The sequence below is a fragment of the Anticarsia gemmatalis genome, chromosome 5 (genome assembly GCF_050436995.1).
Source record: "Anticarsia gemmatalis isolate Benzon Research Colony breed Stoneville strain chromosome 5, ilAntGemm2 primary, whole genome shotgun sequence".
NCBI lineage: Eukaryota > Metazoa > Arthropoda > Insecta > Lepidoptera > Erebidae > Anticarsia > Anticarsia gemmatalis.
The window spans coordinates 7,663,328-7,688,999 of record NC_134749.1 but is presented as its reverse complement, the minus strand read 5'-3'; the positions used below and the strand labels follow the sequence as shown (position 1 = coordinate 7,688,999).

General features: G+C 34.7%; 6 protein-coding genes across 7 annotated transcripts; 5 read left to right on the top strand and 1 right to left on the bottom strand.

Moving 5' to 3' along the window:
* Nucleotides 1-225: 225 nt before the first annotated feature.
* Nucleotides 226-6,145, top strand: LOC142973021 (GTP-binding protein Di-Ras2). Its single transcript, XM_076114533.1, has 4 exons — nucleotides 226-630; nucleotides 1,037-1,132; nucleotides 1,733-1,993; nucleotides 2,400-6,145. The coding sequence occupies exons 1-4, from the start codon at nucleotides 493-495 to the stop codon at nucleotides 2,532-2,534; spliced, it is 630 nt and encodes a 209-aa protein (XP_075970648.1). The 5' UTR covers nucleotides 226-492; the 3' UTR covers nucleotides 2,535-6,145.
* A 17-nt stretch (nucleotides 6,146-6,162) lies between these two features.
* Nucleotides 6,163-9,795, bottom strand: LOC142973019 (uncharacterized). The gene is made up of 5 exons (XM_076114530.1): nucleotides 9,314-9,795; nucleotides 8,692-8,913; nucleotides 8,029-8,166; nucleotides 7,709-7,928; nucleotides 6,163-7,624 (listed from the first exon to the last, which is right to left on the bottom strand). Exons 1-5 carry the CDS (start codon nucleotides 9,563-9,565, stop codon nucleotides 7,161-7,163), a joined length of 1,296 nt encoding a protein of 431 aa, XP_075970645.1. The 5' UTR covers nucleotides 9,566-9,795; the 3' UTR covers nucleotides 6,163-7,160.
* A 185-nt stretch (nucleotides 9,796-9,980) lies between these two features.
* IntS12 (integrator complex subunit 12) lies at nucleotides 9,981-12,393 on the top strand. 2 transcript variants are annotated; one of them, XM_076114532.1, is made up of 3 exons: nucleotides 9,990-10,079; nucleotides 10,119-10,579; nucleotides 11,882-12,393. In XM_076114532.1, exons 2-3 carry the CDS (start codon nucleotides 10,154-10,156, stop codon nucleotides 12,170-12,172), a joined length of 717 nt encoding a protein of 238 aa, XP_075970647.1. In that variant the 5' UTR covers nucleotides 9,990-10,079; nucleotides 10,119-10,153; the 3' UTR covers nucleotides 12,173-12,393. The 2 variants fall into 2 exon arrangements, with proteins under 2 accessions (XP_075970646.1, XP_075970647.1); XM_076114531.1 differs by having other exon boundaries at nucleotides 9,981-10,579; nucleotides 11,882-12,392.
* A 2,128-nt stretch (nucleotides 12,394-14,521) lies between these two features.
* Nucleotides 14,522-19,550, top strand: dmrt93B (doublesex-Mab related 93B). The gene is made up of 6 exons (XM_076115022.1): nucleotides 14,522-14,693; nucleotides 14,897-15,096; nucleotides 18,255-18,428; nucleotides 18,602-18,699; nucleotides 18,830-18,989; nucleotides 19,078-19,550. The coding sequence occupies exons 2-6, from the start codon at nucleotides 14,938-14,940 to the stop codon at nucleotides 19,369-19,371; spliced, it is 885 nt and encodes a 294-aa protein (XP_075971137.1). The 5' UTR covers nucleotides 14,522-14,693; nucleotides 14,897-14,937; the 3' UTR covers nucleotides 19,372-19,550.
* Nucleotides 19,551-21,952: 2,402 nt separating this feature from the next.
* Nucleotides 21,953-23,265, top strand: LOC142973017 (protein THEM6-like). Its single transcript, XM_076114527.1, has 3 exons — nucleotides 21,953-22,169; nucleotides 22,272-22,486; nucleotides 22,636-23,265. Exons 1-3 carry the CDS (start codon nucleotides 22,028-22,030, stop codon nucleotides 22,879-22,881), a joined length of 603 nt encoding a protein of 200 aa, XP_075970642.1. The 5' UTR covers nucleotides 21,953-22,027; the 3' UTR covers nucleotides 22,882-23,265.
* Nucleotides 23,266-23,410: 145 nt separating this feature from the next.
* On the top strand, nucleotides 23,411-25,296 carry LOC142973018 (protein THEM6-like). The gene is made up of 3 exons (XM_076114528.1): nucleotides 23,411-23,654; nucleotides 24,312-24,526; nucleotides 24,974-25,296. The coding sequence occupies exons 1-3, from the start codon at nucleotides 23,513-23,515 to the stop codon at nucleotides 25,202-25,204; spliced, it is 588 nt and encodes a 195-aa protein (XP_075970643.1). The 5' UTR covers nucleotides 23,411-23,512; the 3' UTR covers nucleotides 25,205-25,296.
* Nucleotides 25,297-25,672: the final 376 nt, after the last annotated feature.

Here is a 25,672-nt window from a genome sequence, read left to right as displayed (position 1 = left end):
ATATTATTATTAAATGGACCTTTAAACCGAAGATGGTGATTTAACGTTACAATTTTAGAGGATCTCTTGGCAGTCTTTGGTTTGAACTGTATTCGCACCGAAGAAATCAAATTTTAAAATAACGATACGATGTAATTTTACTCGATATGATACGGTGTAATCGCCTAGTAGAAATATGATGCGATCCTTATTCTATCTGTCAAAGTAGGGTTATGTTATCTGTATACAAAATTGTATTGGCTTGCAAGTAGGGCGTTGTAAAATAAAACTAGAAAAAGCAACACACATTCACCTGAAGATAAAATGATAGAAAAATATTAGAATGATATTTGAGTGCATTAGTGAGAACGAATATATTTAGCTCTGGAATAAGTGTTCTTGTTGTATACATGTATATAAAATGTTATAGGGTTATTCTAACATTGCTACCCACACAGCAGCTATTTGGCATTTTGAATTAATTGAAAGGAAATATTATTCCTAAAGTAAGTAATGCCGGAGCAAAGTAATGATTACCGTGTCGTTGTTTTTGGTGCGGGTGGCGTTGGGAAAAGTTCTCTTGTTCTTCGGTTTGTCAAAGGGACATTCAGAGAATCATACATACCGACCATCGAGGATACTTATAGACAGGTATGATTAATAAATAAATCCCTATTAACAGTATTTATGCTTCGCCACAATTGCCCTGTATATTTTGTTATTTATAAAATCTAATGCTTTGTGGATATAGTAATTGCTATGTACAGTTTCACACATTATTATTGTCATTATTTTTATAAAACCACAATAACATTTCTTACATATTTCATATATGGTTAATTTAGCATCTCTGTTTTATATTAATGTAAGACAGACCTTGACTCTATTGAAGTTTTGCCAAAGGCTTTATCCAGTAAATTGGGATTGTGCCAATGGCATTTTAGATTACCATGAGATAAAGATTTTTTGTTGTGTATGGGAAGAAAATAAATATACTAGTATTTTTCATATGCTTAAATGTTATGAGTATATTAATGTCATACTTTTTGTGTTACAGGTGATTAGCAGCAACAAGACAATATGTACATTACAAATAACTGATACAACAGGTTCACATCAATTTCCTGCCATGCAAAGATTATCAATAAGCAAGGTAAAAACAGTTTTCATTTGGAAATACCTACCTACTACTCATAAACATTTTTACTCTACCACTGCTTCATATTTTCTTACTTAGTAGATTTTAGTTATTTTAAGTACAATATAATGATGATTTAATATGGACAACTTACTAGAAAGGATTAAGTTAAATTATTACTCTCAAATTGGATCAAACCGCATGATAAAACATGTACAAGTAGTGATAATCCTATCCTACATTACAAATACCTACATTCATTTGATAAAACTTGTTTAATCTTCATATGTCTGTGTTTACAAAATATAGAATGATGTTTATGTAGACAAAGTAAGTTATTTGTAGAGTGAATAATACTTAAAAAGGTTTAGAATTAGTGCTTTCTTATAGTTGTTATAGGTGTATATTTTTATAAGATTGTAACTGGATTCCTTTCCATTTCTTAAATTTAATACCCAACACTCAACAATTATGTTAAATAGTCATAGATACCATACTATTTTTTTTATATAGCATTTTACATCATAATTATATATCAAGATCTATAAAATATTACATAAATATTCATCATGCCTTGCTTATATCTAAACTTAAGAGGTGTAATTGTCATTACAGGGGCATGCATTCATATTGGTCTACTCGGTGAGCAGTCGACAGTCATTAGAAGAACTTAAGCCAATATGGCAAACAATAAAGGAAATAAAAGGCACAGAGCTTCCAAATATTCCTGTCATGCTGGCAGGTAACAAATGTGATGAGAGTCCAGAGATCAGAGAAGTCTCTGCATCAGAAGGACAGGCACAGGCTCAAATGTGGGGTATATCATTCATGGAGACATCTGCAAAAACAAACCACAATGTTACACAACTCTTCCAGGTTAGTCTTTATAACATAAAATATTATGGAGGCTTTCAGACAGATATTATGTTTACATACAAACATAAAATCACCCCATTCTCATATAGGCAGAGACAAATGACTGACAGGGGTTTTGTTAGTGAGTTTTGGCTGTTACCAAAGAAAAATGTTATTTGTGTGTTTCTTTAAATAAAATATAAATTCAGTTCAGATACCTTTGGTCATCACACAAATATTCATCACAAGTCTGCTTGCTATTAATTTCCTATTAACATTAGTACAATTTTATCAATAGCAGTTTTTAACTGGAGTTTGGTGACATGTCTCACTCTAAATATGAATGCAGGGATTATAACATGTGGTACTTTTATTTTATTGTTTTCTTTGGAAAGAAAAATAACATATTTGTAATATTTTATTCCAGGAGCTATTAAATATGGAAAAGAACAGAAATGTTTCCCTGCAAGTGGATGGCAAAGGCAAGAAAAAGAAAGACAAAGTAACAAAGGATGGAGGTGAAGCATCTGCTAGTGGAAGAGAGAAATGTCTTGTTATGTAAATATAACACCAATCCCATAATAATGTAATCCCACCATTACAATAATTCATAGTCATTTTGATCCTAGTCATTAGATCCATGTCCTGGTTAAGTAAGGCACGAATTTAAACTATAAGTATTACCCGTATCGCATTTAAAAGCAAGATGTAGCATAGTAATTACAATGCCTTTTAATAATTAGTTCCGATTGTGATGGAGCTTAGAATCATCAACCTACATATTTTGCTAAAGGTAAGTTAATAATAATTTAATGATGACTGACATGACAAAGAGATGAGAAATATTCCATAATATATTGTTAGTGTGAAAATACAACGAAATCGAGTCTTTAGGACTTACTGTTAATCAGCTCATGCTGAACTGTTAAATGAAAAATAGTGTCTGTAACATGTGTTATATATTTATGTATTTTATATATTATGTTCTATGAACAATTTGCCATAACTGGTAATTATGATGTGCAGCTTTTAGTATATATTCAAAAATGTCTTTATTTTCATTAATCACTATGTGATGTGATACCTTAAAAGTTTAAGACAGTTTCTGCCACATTTAAGTACAGCTACATGTACATTATATATTAATATTACAGAACTCTAAGACCAGTTAGACACCAACTAAATGCAACCGGTGTCATCTTATTTTACTTATTTTGTTATTGTGTATGTCGTAGGCGTTGTCATTGTGGGTATTTTTTTATCATGACCGATTTATTTTTAGCATAGCAACTTTAGGAAATCTCGGCGTGGGACATACACTGGTTGTGTGTATAAAAAGTCGCGGGCAGAGTGACGTTCAACTAACAAAATAGACATGAAGCGAAACAATTCTAAATGACAAAAGCCCAGTTGATTCTTGTCAATCCGTTATACTGGCCATGCCTCGCATTTTTGTTAGTGTAAAATATTAAAATACAACAATGACTCCCGCCTAACTTATCAGATCTTGATATATATAAGTTTAACAAGTTTTTATATATTTATTTACTTATAATTAGTCATAAAAACATGGTTATCAAAATTGATTCCTTATCTAGTCATTATACTTAAACGTAGCTGTCGCTAGTTATATACTTAGTGCACTTTATTTAATATATCATTCACTTACATATCCAAATATTAGATTTGTCCATATTAAAAAGTATCTAGTTGATTACTTCATGCAAGTACCGTGTAAACCTATATAAATTAAAATATCTAAAGGTCTTTAATATATTTCATTAAATTAAATGCGATTTATATTCTAACTACTCGCATAATATTACCTGAATATGTTCTGTATACCTAGTATTAGCTAGTAAAGCTGGTTTTGCCGTGGATGGTACTGAAATCATAAATGCTCAATGCATTTTTAATAAATCCAATTAATTAGTCATTTTGATGAAATAACATATTATTGATATGATTATATCATTATACTCGTAGTCACATTTGACTTATCAATTTAATTTGTAATTATAACAGAATTAAACGGCGATGATGAGTACCTGTACCTGCTAGTAAGAATATTGATGCAGCAGATAATTAATAATGTCAACATTCCAATTTTCTTATTATGTATAGCTATCGGTTTGAATGTATTTTAAAAGACATTTTAATATGCACATAAGTTGATATAATATATTTGCACATTTTAATTACAAATATTTGCTTATTGGCAGAGTCTACAAAGTATCGTATTTATAGTGATAAAAATTGTTAAACACTGAATTGTTATAGCTGGACCAAAGTTGTTTCGTGTTGATTGACGTAAGTTTACCGTGTAGATACTTACTTTCCATCTTGTAACTTTTTCTCGTTTCTACTTACCTTGATCTATGGCTTTTTAACATCAAAAGTACTACTACCTAGGTACTACGAGTAGGTACAATCCTAATTTAGGCAGACAAATGGACTTCGTCATCCTAATCAGATAGAGTGGGCGCTCGGTAGGCTATTATTGTTATCTCTGCCAGACTGGAAATGTGCGCTCTATCTGAATACAACTGTAAATTATAGATATTTAGGAATTCATTAAAAAATATTTTATATTATTTATTATTTATATTCAAGATAAAACGTAATAATTACCTATTCCTATGTTACTATCGTTCAATCGCAGGTTAATATACAAAGCAGTTAGTACTTAATCCAAACATTCCTATAGATTTTGTTTTTACTTATTATAAGTAGGTAGTTGCTTTAATCTGTTCCATATAAAATTAACTGAGAGTTGCATCACGAAAACTGAGTTAAATAAATGTGTAGGTACCTATTACAGTATTTAACATATAATAGTACCTCATGATTATTTATAATAAATGTTCTAACTTTACTGATGCTCAGTTCATAAAATCCAGTAGGGCTCTATACTGGACATACTGGTATACTCCGAATATGTTTGATTGGATCTAGCTAATTTGGCAGATCCAGTTCTCAGGTCAATCGTGAGTTAATATGAGTCACAGCTGCAACTCTGTTCAGAGATGATATTTCCACGACTAGTCTCTTGAACAAAGCCCTACTAAATTATTAAAACTGGGCTTAATGATAAATAGGTACCTACCAACTAAAAGTTTAACAGAAATGTGCTTCTATTTATTTTTAAGATAACGGATTTAGAAAATGTAGTGCTGGTCGGGTAGCTAGATTTAGTAACATTCTAATCAACGAAGGATCAACATAGATTTATCAAAATAGTGTTTTATATTGGAACAATCGAGTGAATGTGTTAATATTGAGCCAAAATGTTATTTTATTGACGAAATAAAGTATTTTATAGGTACCTAAAGAATGTGCTGCTTTACTAAACTCGCTAGTAATGCCAAAGAATAACTCAAACGTTTTTTTACTTGCCTCTATCGTAAAACTTGCTGCGTAGGTATTTTTTTAAGGCGACTTTCATAATCTGCTCTTCTCTTTAATCTCTTCATAAATGGTGCCCAATGTATGACACGGCAATAATATAGTAAGTAGGTAATAGGATAATTATCAGCATCCCTTTTGCAAATTTAACCGAATATATCTAGAACGCATAGAAAAACCGAAATTATATTAGAAATACGTAGTTTTACTAAGGGTAAAATAAGTATTGTATCGCTTATGTTTATAGAAATTACTAAAATAAACAAATTCAAAATAAATAAGTTTAGAACAATATTAGTAGCGGCTTTCTAATATAATTTTGTTTCAATATTTGATTCTCAATTCGTCCATCCTTTTAAACTTCCTCAACGTTACTTACTACATTGTAGTACTAAATCCTGATTCTTTTGATTACATTTAGTGCTAGAGTAGCCGAATAGAAGCGCCTTTTTCCATTCGAGATTGCTCAGGGTAGGTCAGAGTGTAGTCGAAACATGCAGCCTGATCTCCCTGATGGGAGTTGATGTTCTAGTTAAATTGTAAATAATTATATTGTTTTGTTAATGTTATTTATACTGGGGTTGCGAATGTTTGTTGACCAATAGCAGAATAGAGTAAGCGTCTATTAAAATCAAGTCTAGTATTTGCTTGGTATCTCTTTAAAACAGTCAATATTTTTATTTATGCTTAGTTGAATGAACTGAATGTTTCCAATTACTTATGTATTAAACTATTTTTAATTGATCTTGTGACACTTCTCACTAAGGCATCACGAAAATAAAATGTAAAAAGTATAAATTGTTTTATTTATAATTTACATAATAATAATAATTCATGTTAATAATATAACTTATAAACCCTAAATATTTACACATGCTAATATTAAAACATTATATATGTACACTAACAAGCCACAATTACAAAATATTACAAATAAGTGGATATAATATGCGAGTAAGAATTATTTCGAAAAAATAGAGCATTAATTTTATTCTTCAAGTCTATTATTAAATATAAAATGTAAGTAGTATTCATATTTCAAAACAAATATTTCTCATATTTTGTATATTGATGAACTAGCTGACCCGCGCAACTTCGCTTGCGTCACATAAATTTTCCCCGTTTTTGTAATATTTTTCACTGGTACTCTGCTCCTATTGGTCGTAGCGTGATGATATATAGCCTAAAGCCTTCCTCGATAAATGGACTATCCAACACTGAAAGAATTTTTCAAATCGGACCAGTAGTTCCTGAGATTAGCGCGTTCAAACAAACAAACAAACAAACAAACTCTTCAGCTTTATAATTTTATAGTATAGAATAATTGAGATGTTGCAGGCGTTGCAGCTACAATAAAAGTACCTAACGCGTGTCACAGGTCTGTCTGCGTATTTTTGACTAGAAAATATTTTCAGCTAGAGATAATTATTATAATTACCAACATAAATCATCAACTACCCTCATTTAAAAAAAAATATCACGGTTTGTCTCTATTGGGTCTTAAGGTATGTGCGTCATAACATGATACATTTTCTAAATTATAGTAAAGTATAAGTTTTCCAATACTTTGCTAGAGGTTCTTATAAAATGAGGAATTAAGAAAATTACACCGTTAATTAGTTATTTTAAATTAAGAGTGCTTAATTTTTTTAAAGTCCATTTAGATTTTCGCATTGGACAGTACGCGCGTTAACGCTAAGATAGGACTGTATTGGTTAAAACTACCCATGATCGTTTTATTATTATTATTATGTACTACGGTTTGCTTTGGATTTTATTTATTTTAGTGATCTCCATCACCACATACATGTCTTTTTCTCAAATTGTCTGTTTTGGTGAGTTTATCAATATTAATATCTGAAGAAGTGAGGGCTGGCAATCTCCCTGTACTAGCAGATCTTTGTAATTTTGGAGGAGTATTATTATTTGTTAGTTGTGTATTTGAATGTGGCCTGTCGTGTACGTTCCTGGTAAGTGCTAATTGACAAACATTCAAAATCTTATCTAATCTATCGCCATTTATTCTATCAGCATCTTCAACGCGCTGTTGTCGTTCTTGGCCTGTTGATAATAACGATGATCTATTTTGTTTTACACCAATACTGACAATTCCAAGGAAGTTTAATTTAAATGGAATGTTTAATATGAAGTTGAATACAATCATTATTAACAGATATATTAAGGAGATGTCTATGATTACTATTAATAATCCATAGACAATTTTATCAAACGGGAACCAGAGTCCATCTGAAAAAGAGAGTGGTTTTGTCTGTTACTGGTTCTTGAATAAAATTATACTTTTATTTGTTAAATATGTATAAAAACACTTACCTGTCAAATCCTGTATAATTATTTTAACTGTAGAGTTAATAGATACCATAGGCTCAGATATTAAAGATGTAAACATTCGTATCGCGATTTTCATAGGGTTCATGTGTTTTATAAATATAATTGGATCAGGTGGAGATATTGTACATTCAGATATCCAATTATACCATTTACATTTACTCACAGCTGACATAAATCTCTCATATTCCTGTTGCTCGGCTTCCTAGAATAAAAAGTAAGAAATAAAATAATATTAGAAAGTCATTTATAATTGAAAGAAAAACTACATTTATGGTATTCTATAAACAATGCTCAGTGCTCACCTTGTAAGATATAAATACTTCATAAATATATAAGAATACAAATAAAGCAATTTTAATGTGCTTGTGTGACACATGTTTCCAAAGCCATGATACTATTCCGATAGCTCCTAATGATCCAAGCAACCAAGTGATGTAAGTCTGAAAATAATAAATGATATTTAAGTCATATGGTTTCTAATTATATTGAGCTATTTTCAGAGATTAGATTACCAATAACTGAGGAATTTAGTTTATTTATATTCACTCAAGTCTTTTTTAATTTAATCCAATCAAGATGCTTTTTTCTCTTGAACAAAGATATATGAGTGCACTCAACAGGAGAAGCATAGTAGGTTTAATTAAACAAAATCTTTTTACTGTCTTATAAAATAATTAGTTATTTACATATTGCACTGCATTCATTATTGATAAAGTTATGTTTAAATGTAGCTAAAAATAAAACTTTTTCAATTACTGGATTAATTAAACACTACATATTTTTGGGCTGTTTTTCCTAATCCTAATAAATTATGTTCAAAGTTTTGGTTGCTTATGAGTTAATGTTTTATTTAAATTTACAAACAATTTGTATGTTATAAAAAATAAAAATAGAAAACTAAGTCTGAGTTTTGCAGACTTTAATCAGCTGCCACTAATTTACAGTAAAAGTATTGTGTTAGTTACCTTGTATTCAATGAGATATACTTGTATAGTGTCAGTCCATGCCATTACAATTTGTTCAGTGATTGTAGGTTTGTAGATTGCCTCTTCCACATAGCCTACAGACCTTCGGAACATAGCATCAGACAGAGCTGTATCTGATTTTAAACATTCATCTAAAGATTTCCACTTGTCTTCATCAAATCTCATTTGCACAGACACTTCAATGCTACCATCCTCACTTTTCTGAAATATAATAAGTTGATTTGTTATAATTTGAGTAATATAGAAGTACTTTAGTTTATTGCAATGTTCAGATTGCTTTACAAAGTTGAATTCATAACAAACAGTAATACTCTTTCATACATACATAAAATCATGTCTTATGAAAACATAAATAAATACTCATCATTGATTGTTTTTATCTAAGCTTAGAAGGTCGCAATCATTATATTCGGTCGAGACAGCTAACAAGATTCAGAATAGGCATTAAGTGTGGGTTGAACCCATACTTAATAATTTAAATAATCATTCGTGGCTAAACTGTGGAATATATTGCACGGTAATCTTTATATTGAATGGATCGACAATAGGGCAGTAGACAATAGCGTAATTTAAAATGCGTAAATAAGGAAATACTACTAACCTTAACTTGGCCATTTTTTAACATAATAGCAAGTAATCTTTTAAACCACCATTCACCAAATCCATATTTTGTATCCGTTTGTTTTTCTCTTCTTACTGGATTTCTTAAATCAGGTGGTAGATCAATTTCATCTATTTTCGCCGGTACTTTCATACCTTCATAATGCCAGGGATCTGGTCCAACTTGTAAGTCACTTTTACAGATGCTCGTACAATACCATAGTAAGAGAAAAACAGAAAGTATATAATTCATTTTGTGCTTGTTAACTTAAACAGATTCAAGAAATTATATGATGTCATAAATTTAAATTCAAACAATCAAACAATGCCCTGCTGATTTTGACACTGACAGTCGAGAACGCAGATAAATAATATTAAACGGGTAATTCCGGTAAAAAAATTATAATAATCGTATAGGGACGTTAGTAATTAGTCGATTCAGTTTAATACATCTCAATTAGTAGGAGCGACAGACAAATAAAATTAGGGTTATGATTGATTAAAATGTGATTAAATTCATTCCTCTTTAAGATTTTACAGCTTCATGGCACCTACCAAGTGGTGTTTTTTGGTCTGCCTATCCCTGTGGGGAAAATGCTGATATTGTGAGATTGAATTTGGGAAAGGATCTCTAAAATAAAGTTGGTCACACTGATGACTATGTCATTGTCAAATATGTCAAATACACATGAGTTGATACGACCATTATTTGTATCTGTAGTTCAAATAATTTACTTATTTGTTGTTCAACACAATAATTAGATCGTTTAATTAAAAAATTAGATGTTTTGTAAGCAAAACGAAGTCTGCATGAAATTATTGGGTTGAATCCCGTGCCGCCATGTCATCAATAGATTTTGACCCATCTATAAAACTGTGCCTGAAGTATTTGCATTCAGGTGCTGCAGATTCAACAGAACAGTTACGATTGACTTTAGATGAGCATATTCGGCAAACGTATGGAAGTGCTAAAACTCTTGGCAATATTTTGCCAAAAAAGTATTTGACTGAAGAGAAATTGGCATCTCCAAGATTGAAGCACAAGAATGAAAAATCAGCCGCGCCGAAAACTGTTGCTCTTCCACAACAAAGCCCTCAGCAGATACAAATCCCGGAGCGGGAAAATGACGATGGATCTGTGATGGATGGAGAGTTGTCTTTAGACTTGTTAGAGGAAGATTTAACATGTGCTGTGTGCCGACAGATATCAGTACAAGCAGGGAACCGGCTAGTAGAGTGTGACGTTTGCTGTGCTCTTTATCATCAGGTAATTCTTAGTCAATTCTTAACAATATTTACTTAGTCCATGGTTGGACTACGAGTTCACTGAAGGAATATGTATCCTTGGTTACAAAACAACCTCAAGATAGGTATATTGGTCTTCATTTAAGTCAATCCATACTAATATTATAAATGCGAAAGTAACTCTGTCTGTCTGTCTGTCTGTCTGCTACTCAATCACGTCTAAACTACTGAACCAATTTGCATGAAATTTGGTACGGAGATATTTTGATACCCGAGAATGGACATAGGCTACTTTTTACCTCGAAAAAATGACGCATTTCCCGGGAAAATTCAGAAAATTCAACGAAGTCGCGAAATATCAATATTATAATGACATTGAATTAACAAAATTACGTTGCCATGGCAACTGTTTTAATGGCGGATATGTCTTAGCGCGACTTCGTTATACTAAGGCCCTTCTCCCATTACGATACTTGTAGGGTACGATACTCGAGTATAATACTAGTTGGATACATGTTCGCTACCCGATGCTCGCATATTATGCAACTTAAAAGTTACTAAATTCATCATTTGTGCAAACTCGTTTTTTGTAGACTGACATTATGTCGAGCGACTCCAGTGACGATGAAGCTCTTGCAGTTTTTTTGTTCTCAATTTCTCACAGTTTCTATAGCACCTAGGAGCTGTGAGGAACTGAGGAACTACCTATATTATCAAATGTTAGATTCTGTCAAACTTGAAACGTGGTGGTACTATATAGTTCCGCGAACATGTTTCCTGAACATAGTTCCAATTAGGAAATGAATGATTCCATGTTCAATCCGCTCCCGAACATGTAGCGCATGTCTACGCGAGACGCGACGCACAAGCGACCAACACGGCGGGTATCGCGAGACTAGTCGCGAACGCGTAGAATACCAGTATCGTAATGTGAGAGTCTCCATACAAATGTATGTGAGATACTTCGTGGCGACTAGTCTCCGAGACTAGAGTCGCGCGGGCGTATCGTAATGGGAGAAGGGCTTTAGAGATATAAATAATTTTGAGAATATTTTTCGTGAAAAAAAGGAAATTTTATATCATCACGCTACGACCAAAAGGAGCAGAGTAGGTAACAGTAAAAAGTGTTACAAAAACATGGCGTAATATGTGACGCAAGCGAAGTTGCGCGGGTCAGCTAGTTACTTATATTTATTTAAGTATTTTCATTCCAGGTATTCTTCAGAACTTTTTTACACGTTTGCAAATAACATTTACTCCTGCACTAACGGTGTACAACAATTTTATTATTAAACACTATTATAATGCCAATATTATTTTACAGGATTGCCATAAGCCTGTTATCTCCGATGAAGATATTGCGTCTGGATGGCAGTGTGCAACGTGTATCTCATCACAAGTTGCAGCAAACTACTCTAAGACACCTGTATCAAAATCTCCATCACATGTGTCTGGTTCAACAACACCGGTGAAAATATCCTCCAGTAGCTCATCTTCATCATCACCCTCAAAAGTGGTCACTCCAAACATAAACATCATCTCGGCTGACAAGAGGTTGCAAATAATGAAGAAGAAAGCAGCCAAGCAACATGAAAAAAAGAAAAGCTCTAAATGATAATTACAGTTCTTTTTATTTTTGTCTTTTCTTTTTCAAGTGGACTCAACATGTTTTAAGAAATTGTTAACTATTGTCAACTCTGCTATCAGAACTGTGTGAAAGAGATTTCCTGTGTAATTCTGTATGTCTTGTGTATAGGATTAAACTACCTGTATTGTAATTATTTGTAGTAAATATCTACAACATCTATGTTTCCAAATTATAAGAATTAAAAGTAAACATTTAAGATTTTATTTCCGAATATTCTGCATATTAATTAATCTTGTTCTAAGAAAACATCTTCCTACACCACACTGTTTGGAGACACAACAAAGTACCAAACTATAAAAAAATGTGGATTACATAAATATTTTGATTGTTCCTGTGGTGTCCCATAGTTAATGATACCCGAATTTCCTGGGGGAAAAATCCGGGTTATGTGGTGCTGCCACTAAAAAACCACCCTGGTAACCTTTGATGTTTGAATGTAGGAGCTCTGGGACCTTAAAAACACACTAGTGCCCCCCCACATACATCTTGCCTTACTAAGGCTCAACCCGGAGAGAGCTAGATCTAATTTATGTTACATTATACTGGACCCCGGAGTAAACCGAAGTTGAGTAACATTAGCAGGTACTAAACTCCGGGTTCCAAGGCTCCCGTGATAAGCATAAGACTGGCTAAGAAATTTGCGGAACGTAGATTTATTTCCCACTAAATAATATAAAAGTTATAAATTCGGTTGCAATAAGCGTCATGTTATAAATTAAATAACGACCGAGGGTTAGGTTTCGGGAAGACTACGAAAAAGAGATCTTTGCCTAGAACTAGCGGAGGCTAAATAAAAGAACGAATATTTTGTTCCGAGAATCCCAAAAAACCGTGCGCAATAATGACGGCGTTTCGATTCAGTAGGCTTCAGGCTTCGGCGGCTAGTTTAAATGATATCAGCTACCAGTGCCGTTCTTTGTACTTATATAGTGTCCAAGCGTGTGCACAATACACAGATGCAGTCTTTATTCCTTCACCTCATAGCCTGGCGGGACAGCTAAACAGACACGACCTATAAGAGGCCAGGACCGTCGGCTTAACGTGCTCTCCAGGGCACGGAGGTCTATAACGTTAACTTCGTAACTTAAAGCAATCACTAAGCATTTCTGGACAAAAATGAGGAAAAGCATGTGGCCGGACCTGGATTTCGAACCAGGCAGTGGTTTACACTACCGGTTTCTACACGCTTTTTAAGTCATTACACTATAGGTACAGTTTATACAGCACAATGGCAGTCCTAACATGCAACGGATAATTTCTCTGGAACACAGCATTCAAATAGCCACCGGTTTCGGTCATTCAGGGCTAAAACTGATGGGTTTCAAATTACGATCACTGAATTACCTATACTTTTAAGCTCTGTTATTAGATGTTAATACATTGAGTTAGAGCATGATTCTTAAAGTGGGTGCTATCGTTCCCTAGTGGGCGCTAAAACATTTCGCGAGTAGCAATAGTGAGCCCAAAAACAAATGATAAATAGCGAAACACATAACATTTATATAAATATTGAGTAAAAAGAAGAATTTATATTTTTATACTTAGAAAAGGGGTGATAGCCCAAAATGGTTGGGAACCCATGAGCTAGAGACTAGAAAGATCGAGCCATTCTGAAGCATCATGCAGCGGTCATAATTGTACACGCTTAGTGGCAGTGGTCATCGAATGATCAAGTCCACCTTACAAAAATCCAGGAAACGACAATGTAGGTAGGTACCTAAACAATTTTAATTGAATAAGTAAGAGTTCTTGAAGGGGTAATGCATTCTTTATTTTCTTCTTCACACGTATTTCGGTATAGGTATCTTAATTATACACCAAGATACTCAACGCGCCTAATTTACCAAAAGAAGTAAGTACCTAAAGATAAACGAAATTATTAAATTATTACATCATTAAAAATCTCTACTTGCCTCCGCAAGTCTCGGGCAACCATGGGTCCAGGTTGGTTCTTTATTCACCTCACATTTCTTGTAGATAGGAATATTTACTTTCTCGGTAAACTTTATATAGGTTTGCTAACACATTTACTGTTGCTTGTTTAAATGAAACACAATCATAAAGGATCAGCTTCCGATGTTTTTCCAAGCTTGTAACCAATCCTAACCACTGCGCTTTCCTATTGGCGGATTTGTAGAGAAGGGCGGTTCGGGATGAGCGGGATGTTGCGACGTCATTTCGTAAGGAATCACTAACTTGACGTTTGTTTCTTAGCTGATGAAGTTTAAGTTCGTATGCCACACTGCAGATACTTACATTTGTAACGCCTCCCGTTTTCACATCGATCTATCATCTTGTACATTTCGTTTTCATAACGATATTAGTTTCAGGGCGGAGTGTAGAGTGGGCGGGCGGCTTTTCTCAACAGATCGTGTTCAGTTAATTACGTGAGCCAGTGTGAAATGTGTCAATTTTTTAGTTTTCAGATAGTGTGCCTAAATAATTTGTGTTAAAATCTAAGCTGATACAATTGTTTTACTTGTTACGAGTAAGTATCTTTAATATTTTGATATCTTTTTTATATCGTTAGGTAAGTATTTATTTATACTGAAACACTGTACTACATACGCCTAACTTAAATTCATCGTCATTTTCAGGATATTTCTATTATACAGAAGTTACTTACATAATATTTGAAAAATAGATAGGTATTAGTTTAAACGCTTATGAATGTGTATTTGACTTTTTAAGTTAATCAACACTGAGGATTTGGTGTGAACCGGTATAAAACCATGAATGCCGGGCGTGCTCGAGTGCCCAAATGTGCTCGTTGCCGAAACCATGGTCTGATCTCAAGTCTCAGAGGCCACAAGAAAGCTTGCGCCTACCGCCTCTGTCAATGCCCGAAGTGTGGCCTGATCAAGGAAAGACAACGAATTATGGCAGCTCAGGTAAGTTCCGTGTTCTGTATTGTAAGCTTTTCATTACAGTAAATGTGTGGAAAAGTGCCTATTTCATAATCCATAAAAAATCATCCATTCTAATTTTAATTGAAAAAGCCTGTAACGTTTTACTCGACTAGACCATCAAACAGACTTTATTAAAATGTTATAGGAATATAGTTAAATACTTGGATTAGATATTACTAGGTACCTTTTTTAAATCAGCCCTAACCAGCTTATATAGGGGCTGTAACTTTGTAAGCGCCCAGAGCCGTGCGTGTCGGGATGTATTGTTTAAAAAGTTAATACTTACTTAGTGCTTACCTAACTTCTCAGTAAATGGAATTAACGAAAGTTGTTGAACTCTGAAGTCTTCTGCCCTCGTCTAGGTATCTACCCGCCCCCCGGTAACTTATCTAGGCATGATTACACAATTGAATAATATCATATCCTCGTGAAATATGTCATTACACCGATTTCATTGCTTGTAAGCAGTAGTACCTAAGTACCGCAACGGTAACGACTAGATACTTTAGTACATGCCCATATTGTCCAATGCCCATATTACCATATCCTTATTCTTCTTATTGCTTACCTACTTTGTCTGTTTAATAAAAATTGCGTGAGTCGAACATAAATCTTTGCTGATTGATAGATTGATCATACTTATTTATCCTAAAAACTAAGCCGACGGCAAACGCTAATCCATTGTAAGTAGGTTCTTGTACTCTGATAGAATTGACCGCCGATATCCGCAACAACTTTTCTTTCTCGTAGATTTTAATTCCCTTATAACATTCTTATTGAAAATATTCTAAGGACCCAAATACCAGGCATAGCATACAAAGCAGTACTAGGCATTGGTTTTAGGTGTTCTGGAGCATTTAAGATGATGATAAATAGCATAAAGTAACGGCGACGGCAACGGCTAAAGATTTGCTATAATTCTGATAGATAAGTAGCTGGTTTTGCCTAGTTTTTGTACCACTAGTTACTTATTAAGTAAGTAGAGTAATCATTTTTAATTGATAAAAACAACAGGCGGTCTATCACACTAAAGAAACAGACCTGCAGATATGCGTTCCGCCGGAATTCGGAGCACTATCGTGCTATAATTTTCTCGATTTCTTCAATAATTAAATACTTACTTATCATTCAATAATTAAAAGCCAATTTTGTTCAAAACTAAATGATATAATTTCTTAAATTTAAACATTGCTCATGTATGATATTAATATAATATGAACAACCTGTCTACTTCTATATCACCTCTATCTATTGATGAATATCGCATGAAGAATAAATCCGTTTACGTATTTTGAGTTTATTGTGGACGGACAGAAGACTTTGCTTATAATACTAGATACATGTTTTAAGTTGACACCTCCCACTCAAGTGGTCGCAGGTTCGAACCCGAGGCAACACACCAATGACTTTTCGAAGTAAGGTGTGTATTAGAAATAATTATCACATGCTCCAACGGTGAAGGAAAACATCGTGAGGAAACCTTGCATGCCTAAAATCTGTTTGACACATTTATTGAGGGCATGCAAAGTCCCCAACCCGCACTTGGCCAGCGTGGTGGACTCAAGGCCTAACACCTCCCTTTTTTTTTTTTTTTTTTTTTTTTAATAACCCATATCTGTCCTACTGCAGGGCAAGGGTCTCCTCCCAAACGAGGGGGAGGGGTTAGGCCTTGAGTCCACCACGCTGGCCACGTGCGGGTTGGGGACTTTGCATGCCCTCAATAAATGTATTAAACAAATTTTAGGTATGCAAGGTTTCCTCACGATGTTTTCCTTCACCGTTGGAGCACGTGATAATTATTTCTAATACACACATAACTTCGAAAAGTCATTGGTGTGTTGCCTCGGATTCGAACCTGCGACCACTTCCGTGGGAGGTGCCAACTTAAACCACTCGGCTATCACTGCTCAGTGTGGGACATTAATGGGTTAAATTTATTTTATTTATTTATGTTATTGAAACATCTGAAGAATAAAACAGTTAAATTCAGACTAAGTACTATAAATCATACAACACGAAAGTTAAACCGATGCAAAGTGCCTGAGAGAACCTGAATAAAATGCTGCAAACGCGCATAAAATAAAAATAAAACATACTTAAGTGGATATCTTACACAAAAAAGCTTAATGAACCGGGAAATTTCACGGCAATACCATATTTAGTACAGAAATAACACGCAATTTAGAGGCGTTAATGTGTTTTAATGTAGTGAAATCGAGAACAGCTAATGCAGTGTCTCGGTTTATTTGAACAAGTGGCACGTGTTTACCGTAGACGCCGGATGGACCATCGATCAGTTTACACAGTAATGCATCGCTGTCGATGTCCCACCACTTGCTGCACAAATCTGGGATAACGCCAGATTATTCTCATTTGATTAGGTACTCAGATATTGTTTCGTTTGTTTGTTCTTGCGTAGCGAGAAGGGTTTAATTTACGACGGGGTCGGATGATGTCACTATCTTTTATTGACTTTTAATTACATCTTCTGATTCATTATAATGTGTCAATAGATATCTTTAAAATGCGTTTTCAGTAATTTATATTGTTTGCAAATTTTATTATATCTATTTGCTCCCGATAAGATAGATAAGTAGATTTGGTATGTCGACGTCAATCCTATTTAACACATCTCTCCCGTGGACTCGCAATAAATAAAACAAATAGAAGATCTTGAATACAACATATTTATTCCAGTCATGCTGTTATTTGATTTGCTCGGAGATTGAGTTTTGTTTACGTTACCAATGAAGGCGAGATCTCCCCGAGCTACTGTGCTCGCGCGGCTAGTCAGACGGTCCCGACTGTCCCGAGGGTGGCCGCTTACACCAAACACAAACATTGAGTGTTTGTCATTGATTTTCCGCTAAATTAATTTGATAGTATTACATTTCCTGACCAGACTGTAATGTGATAATAAAATGTGTCTTCGAAAAGTATAATTTGCTTAGGTTACGTAATAACTTATAAGTTTAGTAATCTGTGCTTGAGGTCCTGTTCAAACGGGGACTTAATTATATCTATTTTAATAATCTAGTTCTAAGGTCTAAATACCGCGTTCTATGTTACTAATTGTTTATGGCAGATAACTTTTTGCACACGTTGCGTAAATTGAAATTAAGTTTCATCGTTGCCACCAGGTTGCTCTAAAACGCCAACAAGCAGCTGAAGACAAGATTGCGTTGCATTTGGCATCAGTTGAGAGCGGTACGGCATTGGAAACTTTACCACCGGGCAGGATATACGGGATGAGGGTCACTGGACCATGTCCGAGCCCAGGACCTGAGCCTGACTCCGTGGCTGACGATCACACTGTGAGTTACACCACAAACATTTCATTGACGTGGCCTGACATTGACCACAAGCCGACTTCAACATAGTAGATTAGCAAAAGGCTAGGCGGATGATGATGAATACCTGTACTGTCTTATGAATACCTGATTAGTGATCGGTCCAAGCGTAATGGTTGGTCATTTGTTTGTTGCAGCCAATCCACATCGACAGTGAAACAAGTGATTCAATGCCTGATTGTTGCAATGTCTCCCCAGACTCAGCAGGACAGTCGTCTGCAACACCTTCGACAAGGTAAGAGGTGTTTCACGATATCCAAATAAGTATTTCTTACAGGAACGTAACGATATACTTCCATGTAGTCCTTGTGGCGTATATCTATTACGGTGATTGGTTCGAAAGTTTTATTTTGGTTTTGTTGCAGGGTGGGTGAAGAAGGTTCGGAAGGTGAAAGCGTGAGCACGGCTGGACTCGAGATGCTGAGGAAGTTGTTCCCGGGGAAGAAGCGCTCTGTCCTCGAGTTAGTACTGCGACGTTGCAACCACGATCTGCTTCGAGCCGTTGAGCATTTCAATGCGACACATGTAAGTATCAAAATTATCAATGAAATAAACAAACATTTATCGTTGCTAATGGCATGCCTAGTTATTAATATTTAAAAAATTGTTGCAGACTCAACGTGACAAAATACCAGGATTCAACATGAGCAGCGCGGGCTTAGAAACATCCGTAACAAGCTCCGAAGAAGTTGAAGCGAGGTGGTCAGCCTTCCGTCCTGTAGGTCCTCGCGCTCCATTACTGCCGGCGTTAGTGATGGGCAGAGTGTGTGGATCAGAATGGCTCGTGCCACTCCCGGCATTGCCTGCTCTCTCGACCCCTTTACTTTTACCTTTACAACATCCCCATGCACCACCCGCACCCTGCAACCCATGTTCTCCTGACTGCAGGCAATGCAATCATCATTGAATATCAATCTAGCTTCGCTGTTTTACTTCAATTGATTGTATTTATTGTTTACCGCAACCTTTATACGCTGATAACATATTATTATTCGTAACGCCAAAGAATTTTGTATGCTTTTTAAATATGTTTAAGTACTTGTTATAATTAAAATGTACCTATGTTTAAATTTTGTTTTATTTTATCTCCTTATTTAATAGAATCAGAGACTGTAAGAGTACACTGCACACACTTCAAATGTTCTTCACACAAGACCCTCTTTGCCGGAGGATATTGTAGTTGACAATAACAAATACGTGAGAATCCTATTAATTGAGATTGAGGATACTGGCCTACACGACGTGTTCTTTATTATTTTCACTGAAGGAAGTAATCTTTCAGCCTCGCACTCCATCAAGGGCCCATAACAAATTACAACCTCAGAGCACAGAGTCTAAACTTCTTCCAAATATTTTGTAGACTTCAAACATATTCTGGTTTTCCATAAGGTGAAATAAGGTCATAATATATAAAACAATAATTATAATGTAAAGAATAGAAATCACAGTTGTAAAACTGATGTAAACACTTAGGCCCTTCTCCCATTACGATACTTGTAGGGTACGATACTCGAGTATAATACTAGTTGGATACATGTTCGCTACCCGATGCTCGCATATTATGCAACTTAAGGCCCTTCTCCCATTACGATACTTGTAGGGTACGATACTCGAGTATAATACTAGTTGAATACATGTTCGCTACCCGATGCTCGCATATTATGCAACTTAAAAGTTACTAAATTCATCATTTGTGCAAACTCGTTTTTTGTAGACTGACGTTATGTCGAGCGACTCCAGTGACGATGAAGCTCTTGCAGTTTTTTTGTTCTCAATTTCTCACAGTTTCTATAGCACCTAGGAGCTGTGAGGAACTGTGGAACTATCTATATTATCAAATGTTAGATTCTGTCAAACTTGAAACGTGGTGGAACTATATAGTTCCGCGAACATGTTTCCTGAACATAGTTCCAATTAGGAAATGAATGATTCCATGTTCAATCCGCTCCCGAACATGAGCGCATGTCTACGCGAGACGCGACGCACAAGCGACCAACACGGCGGGTATCGCGAGACTAGTCGCGAACGCGTAGAATACCAGTATCGTAATGTGAGAGTCTCCATACAAATGTATGTGAGATACTTCGTGGCGACTAGTCTCCGAGACTAGAGTCGCGCGGGCGTATCGTAATGGGAGAAGGGCTTTAAAGTTACTAAATTCATCATTTGTGCAAACTCGTTTTTTGTAGACTGACGTTATGTCGAGCGACTCCAGTGACGATGAAGCTCTTGCAGTTTTTTTGTTTTATAGAAATAGAAGACGTCAACGCAAGAGTAGAAAATACTGGATTCATCCATATATTGAAAGAAACATAAATTGTAGAGTTTTTGTAGCCGCACAAGAACTACAACACGATGATAAGAAATTTTTATCTTTTTACCGAATGTCTAAAGAGTCCTACTTGCATCTTGAGCCGTTTTCAATCTATACATATTATTATAGGTAATAAAATCGTAGGAAAGTCAAAACTGTAGATTGCATATTTTTTTATATTTTATCTCTTGGTTGACAGTCCTAAGCCTGTGTAAAGTATGAAGGTAAATCAAGGGATATTTTTGTCTACATTTATACAGTAACAAATAATGTATAAACTATAAAGCAGTTCTCAATTTCTCACAGTTTCTATAGCACCTAGGAGCTGTGAGGAACTGAGGAACTACCTATATTATCAAATGTTAGATTCTGTCAAACTTGAAACGTGGTGGAACTATATAGTTCCGCGAACATGTTTCCTGAACATAGTTCCAATTAGGAAATGAATGATTCCATGTTCAATCCGCTCCCGAACATGTTAAGCGCATGTCTACGCGAGACGCGACGCACAAGCGACCAACACGGCGGGTATCGCGAGACTAGTCGCGAACGCGTAGAATACCAGTATCGTAATGTGAGAGTCTCCATACAAATGTATGTGAGATACTTCGTGGCGACTAGTCTCCGAGACTATAGTCGCGCGGGCGTATCGTAATGGGAGAAGGGCTTTAAGTAGACAAAATACTATAAGTAGATAGAACTGAGAACAAGGTACCATTTAGCTTAACCTAATATCAAAGAATGGGAGAGGGTCAGTTTATGAGTTAATTATGGCTAACTGAGGGCTGGGGACTCTGGCTTTGTATACCATAAAGTAAAGTTTACAAAAAATCTTAGTCACGCAAGGTTTCTTCATGATTTTCTACTTCACCGTACAAGCAGGTATAACTTAATTTACACAAATAATTAATTAATTTGCGCTGTCAACGGATACTTACGTTACACCTACCTAAGGCTCCCAGAAACAGTAAATTACTAAGTAGGTAAGTACTAAAATGTTGAAGAAGGAGCGTCGACATAGTAACGTAATTGCCTCGAATAAATTAATTGGTTACTCGGATTTATTAAAAAGTAATTTAAAAGTGAACGATTTGGACTGAACTCACTTCATTGATATACAGAAGATACATTCTTTATTCCAAAGGTTACAACAATCACTTAATTAGCATACAATGAGTTCCGTCGGTATGAAGATACGTCTAGCTACGTTTACCAAATCAAACGCAAAAGTATAGAACATTTTGTAAAAATGTATCTCTACGTTTTGATAGTTTTTATACTTCTGAATGTAGTGTGTGATATCAATTATTTGACAAGAACACTTATTTCAGTGTTAAGTGGACAGTTTTACCAACGGAAATATGCTTTGAACGAAACTACGACGATATATGGTGAGTTTGGCCTATATTTTTACTTACAGTTAGGTGAAATACGCTCTTCATAATTTACTGTATAAACAACAGTATTTGACTAAGTTTTTTAAATGTTTTCAGGTATATGTACGTTCCAAGACTGTGATATAACATTCAAACACGTCAGATTAACCAGACTATTAAGAGATCTTGACTTTGCCCGCTATCATTTTTATGAGAGAACTGGTATATACCGTAGAAGTCGAGAGTTAAAAATCAAGTCGTTGCAAGGATGCACTTTAACAATAACTGATGATCCTGTACCGTTGTTCGGTCTTTATAAAATAACAACAAAGGTGAGTAACTTTCAACTATGACGTGGTTTTAAGGTGACTTTCAAAAACGAAATAAAATATTCCGATACAATGTTTGGTTCTGAATGAATGTTAAATTAAGGAAATGTAAATTGTAGAAACATAACTTCTAATATAGCATTTATTTGCAGCTTGTGTATTGGGACGATCGGTCTTTATTTTTGGAACATGATGTTATTACCTTGCGGGATGGTAAAGTACGATCCATCTTATTGTCCCGGCAACACGCAATAGGACAAAATGGAGATTCTACTGAAGCTCTCCTGGCCGGTTTACCTGGAGCAGACATCAAGCCCACTCGTCCAGAATATATTGACCACTGGTTACGTAGTATGCAAATAAGTAGCTCGAAATTACTGAAAGGTCCTACACATTAAATAAAATAACTAGTCGTACCTAATGTTAGATGTTTGTTATTTTGGCTTACACACTGTGACCTTATAATTTTTAATATAATTTGATGAATAACTAATCTAAATGTTGCTGAGTTTAAGGCAATCAATGAAGATGGTATTTTGGCAAACTTTTCTACGGTACTTGCCTGTAGCTTGAAACAGGTTTAAGAAATTCGGATTCCAATTTATGCAACAATATTCGAATTTTTCCATAGCTGGCAGCGTCTTAGGAGAGAGGATGAGGTTTGTTGGATAGAATAGCTATGAACTGCTGCTGACTTCATTTCGTTGTCAAATGGTCAGTGACTCTACAAGACCAACATTCAACTTGAACTTGTGTAGACAACGGCACCTTGCATCTCGCACTCTCATAGTCATACAGCTAACAGTACAGTACTTCTGTCTCTTTTTGTTATACCAGATAGTTTTAAGTTAAATAAAGATAGCAAATCCGCAGATCTTGCTATCTTTGTTATTCAGAGTATGTTTATTAATTACTTTATTACACGTTGTGTCTATCAAAACTTAGTGGTCGTTTCACTTTTAAAGAGACCTTACGCGACATTTGTGTGGAGGAATTAAGTTGTATTTATTAATTTATTATTTTGCAACGATGTATTGTATAATTTTGGCTGTCATAGCACTTGCATACGTGTTCTGGGATGTTAATTATTTTCTAAGAGTAGCTTTCACCATAGGATTCGGCAGATTGTTCCAAAAGAAGTGTGGTATTAATGATACGACTACAATTTACGGTGAGTTGCGTTTTATATTTTTAAACGAATTAATTGATGAGCTGACTAAATTATTTGGGTAATGAATTTTAAATACCGCATACCTACAAATCGCACTTTTTGTTTATGCACCTAGTCCAAAACTGCAACAAGTACCGTAAAGGAAATCATAAATTAACGGTTTTGTGTATAAAAGGACTTTAACAGATGCAAGGTTGCAGATTTGCAATTATTGTCATAAGTACCATTTATTTCATTCGCATAAAATCTGCATCACAGAGTTTTCCATCATTACGTTTCAACCTGCATGTGCAAAGATCCTTGCATTACCAATACAGGCTTTGCTATGCAGTAGGTAGATATCTACGTATAAGTAGTGTTATAAATAATTACATACCTAAAGTTGCTGTCAGTCAATGTTTTTCCTTTAAATTATTCAACATTGTTTATTTATTCACATTTTGTTTTAAAAAATGTAAGTAGTTTAAAATTAGGTGACTAGGCTGTTTCTTTTATTACGGTTTTGCGCGTGGCTGGACATTGCATTTAGTATCTTATCTTAAGATAGAAGTATGTTTTCTTCTACTGATAAAATTATAGCGAGATATTACTCATTCAGTGTGATTAAAAATATTTTTATAATCAAAAAATTTTAATAAATATTGAACGTTATTTCAGGTTTCTGTACCACGCAAGATGTAGACATCTTCCTCAAGCACATGAACAATGCTCGCTATGTTCGTGAGCTGGATTTCGCCAGGTTTCACTTCTACGACCGTACCGGTATCTACGCAAACATAACTGCGGCGAATGGTCACGCACTGCAAGGAGCTTCCAGCATCCGTTACAGAAGAACCATCCCCATATTCAAAGCTTATAAAGTAGAAACTAAGGTCAGTATATATTTTTATAACTATGCATTTAAATACAAGTTATATGAAGTGAGCATGAATGAAGTCCCAAGGGATACACTTTCAATAGCAAGGCTATTGTGGTGAATATCACTGATGTTTATAACTGGAGTTGTGCAATGTTTAGATAGGTAGGTACCTACCTACCTACAATCGTTTTACAGCATACTAACTTAAGTCACAGTTATTTAATTGCTTAGGCAGATTTTATAGATTGTACTTCTACAAGAGTTTGAAGGAAGGATTTTCAAGGAAATACAGTGTTTTTTCTAGTTTTCTTTTACTAACCCCATTACTTTTAATCAGATCAGATGAGGCAATGTCTAGTTGTTCTAACGTAAGTGAGAAATGGCTCCAACCGAAGACTTTGTACTATCTCAACACGGCTATGTTTGCAATTTTGTAAATTATTTGTTCATTCTATTTCAGTTGGTCTATTGGGAGGACAAGACCATGTTCATTGAGCAGAAATTCATCACATTGGGTGACGGCTTCGTACGTGCCATCGTTTTGTCTCGTCAGAACCTTATCGATGTAAATGCAGAGACACTATTCAAAGGAATCCCTGGAAATGACCAAAAACCAGAGTGCCCTGAAGAAATCAAGCATTGGCTGCAGTCTATTGAAATTTCAAGCGCTAGATTGAGAAAGAAAGACTAAGATTAAATCTCTACTTGTAATTTAATTACTACAATATATTTTTTTATTTAAACCTGTACTTAAGGTTTATTATATTAAAGGTTTTGGTTATACTTCTAGCGTTTATTTAAGAAACCAAATTGAATATTTCCGATGAAACAGCTGTTGAAAAAACGGCGGAGTACAGACAGATGTATCATATTACATCAATACACTCTGGCGCTTGTCACCGCACCGTGTAATGTTACTGTACAAACAACCTGCACATTATAACCCCGAATTTAGGGATTTGTTTGTGGTAGATTGAATTGGGATTCAAACCATTATAGTCCTTCTTGCATCATATGTTTAAGATTTAAATCTGTGTAGATCAGATAAATAATTCCTGTAGAAGGTTTGTATGTAATGTATTTTGTATTCCTTTTTTAGAGTAAATAATAGGTAGGTAATTTATTACTACTAAATATTAGTATCATTATTTAGTTCTTA